Source organism: Mandrillus leucophaeus, unplaced genomic scaffold, assembly GCF_000951045.1.
Source record: "Mandrillus leucophaeus isolate KB7577 unplaced genomic scaffold, Mleu.le_1.0 Scaffold11, whole genome shotgun sequence".
Lineage (NCBI taxonomy): Eukaryota > Metazoa > Chordata > Mammalia > Primates > Cercopithecidae > Mandrillus > Mandrillus leucophaeus.
This window is the reverse complement of record NW_012099209.1, coordinates 2,345,233-2,350,015: the sequence shown is the minus strand read 5'-3', so window position 1 is coordinate 2,350,015 and position 4,783 is coordinate 2,345,233. Positions and strand designations below refer to the sequence as shown.

General features: G+C 52.5%; 1 protein-coding gene across 1 annotated transcript in view; it reads left to right on the top strand.

Moving 5' to 3' along the window:
• The window catches only part of PDE4C (phosphodiesterase 4C, cAMP-specific), a 22,384-nt gene extending 19,166 nt beyond the window's left edge, over positions 1-3,218 (top strand). Inside the window, exons 11-13 of the mRNA XM_011991266.1 lie at positions 887-1,009; positions 1,835-2,017; positions 2,501-3,218. Of these exons, the coding sequence (XP_011846656.1) occupies positions 887-1,009; positions 1,835-2,017; positions 2,501-2,848 (654 nt within the window). The 3' untranslated portion in view covers positions 2,849-3,218. The remainder of the gene's footprint in view (positions 1-886; positions 1,010-1,834; positions 2,018-2,500) is intronic.
• Positions 3,219-4,783: the final 1,565 nt, after the last annotated feature.

Below are 4,783 nucleotides of genomic sequence, written 5' to 3'. Positions count from 1 at the left end.
AAATAAAATAAAATAAAATAAAATAAAATAAAATAAAATGGAAAGAAAAAAGAAAGAAATAGCTCTCCAGGGCACATGGCAGCCACATGGAAGTTTGAGGGGTATGAAGTCACATCCCTCCCCACAGTGAGCTGCAAACTCTCTTGCAGCTTTGGACAAGGTCCTCCAGCTGCCAGAGGCCCTCAACCTCCTCGGTCTCACCTCCATCTCTCTTGAGCTCACTTCTTCCAGCCACAACCACCCCTTCTAGGTTCCTCTTATGTACGCAACTCTTCCAGTCCCTTTGCACAGACCTCATCCTCCACGCTGTCCTCAGGTACAACTCACCTTAGCATGTAAGCAGCCCTGTGGGATCAGAATTGGGGTTGGAGGAGGCTGGAAGGGTCAACAGAGGCATCCTAGAGGATGGATTATTTGAAAAGGGTTTTGAGGGATGAGTAGGAGTTGGGAAGTGGCATTCCAGGCAGAGGGAAAAACCTGGCTAAAGATCTGGAGACTGTATTGGTTCTAGGGTTTGCTGTGACTCACTGAATACCTACCTGACCCACCCACCCCACAGGTGGATTTCATTGATTACATTGCCCACCCACTGTGGGAGACCTGGGCTCACAAGTCCCAGACGCACAGGTTTGGTCACCTCCCCCCACACCCTGTCACACATGTAGAATTCATGGCCAACCCAAACAACCTCCCAGAAGGGGCCCCTGACTGAGCCCCTCTTGTGAGCAGGGTTTGCAGTGAATGCAGTTCCATCCTCCCATTTCACAGATGAGTATGCTGAGGCCCAGAAGGCTGATTCTGAGCCGGAGTGGCATCTGGGAGTTGGGAGTGAGGGTCGGGGTGGGCAGGGTCCTTGCACCTGTCACCTTCCCTTGCCTGCCCCCAGGTGCTGGCCACAGACATGTCCAAACACATGAACCTCCTGGCCGACCTCAAGACCATGGTGGAGACCAAGAAGGTGACAAGCCTCGGCGTCCTCCTCCTGGACAACTATTCCGACCGAATCCAGGTGTGTAGCTGGGCGGGCCCCGGGGCCTCCTTTTTATATTTTGGTTTTACTTTAAAAACAATTTTAGCTAGGCCTCTTACACATTTAGTTTGAGTGAAGGCTGAGGGCAGTGGCTCACACCTGTAATCCTAACACTTTGGGAGGTTAAGGCGTGAGGATTGCTTGAGGTCAGGAGTTAGAGGCTGCAGTGAGGTGTGATTGCACCATTGTATTCTGGTCTGGGCAACAGAGTGAGACCCTGTCTCTTAAAAGGAAAAAAAAAAAAAAAGAAATTAAAAAAAGAAGCCTGGCTCAGAGGCTTACACCTGTAATCCTGGCACTTTGAGAGGCTGAGATGGGCGGATCGCTTGAGCTCAGGAGTTCAAGACCAGCCTGGGCAACACCCTGTCTCTACAAAAATACAAAAATTAGCCGGGCATGGTGGCACATGCCTATAGTTCCAGTTACTTGGGAGGCTGGGGTGGGAGGATCATTTGAGCCTGGGAGGCAGAGGTTGCAGTGAGCCAAGATCTCGCCACTGCACTCCAGCCAGGGTCACAGAGTGAGATCCCATCTCATTTAAAAAAAAAAAAAAAAAAAAATTGGAGAGGGTCTCCATTTTTGCAATTCTCATTTAGCTTCATTTATGAAGTGCCGACTGTATGCCAAACTTGAAGAAATGTCAAGAGTCGCATGCCTATGCCTTAACCACTTCTTCAGGTCTCAGGCCTCAGTTTCCCCACCTGTAAGATGAATGTGTCCATGGCACCAAGCCTGTCTGTGGGGGTGCCAGGTCCAGATGTGACTGGGCCCCTCCAGTACCCTCCCGAGCCTCGTTCTCTGTAGGTTTTGCAGAATCTGGTGCACTGCGCTGACCTGAGCAACCCCACCAAGCCGCTGCCCCTGTACCGCCAGTGGACAGACCGCATCATGGCCGAGTTCTTCCATCAGGGAGACCGCGAGCGTGAGTCGGGCCTGGACATCAGTCCCATGTGTGACAAGCACACGGCCTCAGTGGAGAAGTCCCAGGTTGGCAGGGGACTGGGCTGAGCCGGTAGACACTGGGAGAGAGTAAAAGGGAGGGGCTGAGCCAACCCCATGAGCCCTGGCTTGGCCCTGGCTGGCTAGCCAGGGCATGTGACCTAAGGGTGCTGTCTGGGCCAAGTTAGACCTGGGATCCATTCTCTCTGGGCTTCAGGGAGAGGGACATGCACTTCTGGGGTTTGGAAACATCTATTCTGGGTGACATGCGGGACCCTGGAGGGGCTTCCAGTCTGGGGGACATGTACATTCAGCCCTGTGGGGTCAGGGTTGGGGTTGGAGGAGATCAGAAGGGTTAAGGGAGGCATTCTAGACAGTGAGTTATTTGAAAAGGGTTTTGAAGGATGAGTAGGAGTTGGGAAGGGGTATTCCAGGCAGAGGAAATAACTTGGCTGAAGATCTGGAGGTTGGATTGAGTCTAGGGTTCACTGTGACTTACCAAATGCCTACCTGCCCAACCCCCCGCCACAGGTGGGTTTCATTGACTACATTGCCCACCCACTGTGGGAGACTTGGGCTGACCTGGTCCACCCAGACGCACAGGACCTGCTGGACACGCTGGAGGACAATCGAGAGTGGTACCAGAGCAAGATCCCCCGAAGTCCCTCAGACCTCACCAACCCTGAGTGGGGCGGGCCTGACAGATTCCAGTTTGAGCTGACTCTGGAGGAGGCAGAGGAAGAGGAGGAGGAGGAGGAAGAGGACGGGGAAGAGACAGCTTTAGACAAAGAGGCCTTGGAGTTGCCTGACACTGAACTCCTGTCCCCGGAAGCTGGCCCAGACCCTAGGGACTTACCCCTCGACAACCAGAGGACTTAGGGCCAGCCCTGCGTGAACTGCAAGGGCAATGGATGGTGAATTCCTTTGGCTCTTGGCAGGCAGACTTTCCAGGAAGTGGCTCCATGTGGCTTTTGCTTCACTTTCCCATCCATTGAGGGAGACAATCAAGTTCTTAGTCATAGGTGGCTCTCAGGGTCTAATTGGAGGCACCTGGCTGGGGTCCACTCTGACCCCGGACTTGCCTAAAAGAGCTCTCCAAGGGGCAGCCTCTTATAATGCCCTTGGGATCTTTCTCCTGGGCTTCTATCCCTGCGAGGAGAGGTGCTGTCTGCTAGAGCCTCTAGCCCACCCTCTCCAGTGGTCACTCTTGAGCCACATCTGTCACTTAATTATTTCCTTCTTTGTCAAATATGTATTGCCTATCTACTTCATACCAGCTTGATGCCTCTGTAGTAGCCCTGCACAAGGGGTGGGGGAGTCAGGAGACCATCCCAAAGGCATCTCACCGTCTTCCCTTACCAAGCAGCTCTCTGCAAGAGCATGGAAATGTGAGTGGGGAAATTTTCAGCACCAAAGCTTCATTCATACCCAATTTTGTTTCTGAAACTGTGGTAGGGGGCAGGAAGAGGAGCAGAAAAGAGGGGCTGGGCAAGGCATGGTGGCTCATGCCTGTAATCCCGGCACTTTGGGAAGCTGAGGTGGGAGGATCACTTGAGCTCAGGAGTTTGAGACCAGCCTGGGCAACATAGCAAGACCCCCATCTCTGAAAAGAAAATTAGCCAGGCATGGCGGTGTGCACCTGTAGTCCCAGCTACTCAGAAGGTTGAGACAAAGAGGATCGCTTGAGCCCAGGAGTTGGAGGCTGAAGAGAGCTATGATTGTATCACTGCACTCCAGCCTGGGCAGCACAGCAAGATCCTGTCTAAAAGGAAAAAAAAAGACCGGGCGCAGTGGTTCACGCCTGTAGTCCCAGCACTTTGGGAGGCCGAGGAGGGTGGATCACGCAGTTGGGAGATCAAGACCATCCTGGCTAACACGGTGAAACGCTGTGTCTACTAAAAATATAAAAAATTAGCCAGGCATCGTGGCGGTCGCCTGTAGTCCCAGCTACTGGGGAGGCTGAGGCAGGAGAATGGCATGAACCCCAGAGGCGGAGCTTGCAGTGAGCTGAGATGGCGCCACTGCACTCCAGCCTGGGCGACAGAGTGACACTCTGTCTCAAAAAATAAATATATAAATAAAAATAAAATTAAAAAAAGAAAAGAGAAGGAAAGGAAAGACAGGGGGGCTCTGAGACTGAGCACGGTGGCCCATGCCTGTAATCCCAGCACTTTGGGAGGCTGAGGTGGGTGGATCACCTGAGGTTAGGAGTTCGAGACCAGTCTGGCCAACATGGTGAAACCCCATCTCTACTAAAAATACAAAAATTAGCTGGGCGTGGTGATGGGCACCCGTAATCTCAGCTACTTGGGAGGCTGAGGCAGGAGAATCGCTTGAACTCAGATGGTGGAGGTTGAAGTGAGCCGAGAGCGTGCCACTGCACTCCAGCCTGGGCAACAGAGCAAGACTCTGTCTCAAAAAAAAAAAAAAAAAAAAAAGAAAAAGTTGCCAGGCCAGGTGGCTCACGCCTGCCTGTAATCCTAGCACTTTGGGAGGCTGAGTGGGGGTGGATCGCCTGAGGTCAGGAGTTTGAGATCAGCCTGGCCAACATAGTGAAACTCTGTCTCTACTAAAAATACACAAAATTAGAGGCCAGGCGCGGTGGCTCACACCTGTAATCCCAGAACTTTGGGAGGCTGAGGCGGGTGGATCACGAGGTCAGGAGTTCAAGACCAGCCTGGCCAACACGGTGAAACCCCATCTCTACTAAAAATACAAAAATTAGCTGGGCGTGGTGGTGGGCGCCTGTAATCCCAGCTACTTGAGAGGCTGAGGCAGGAGAATCGCTTGAATCTGGGAGGTGGAGGTTGTGGT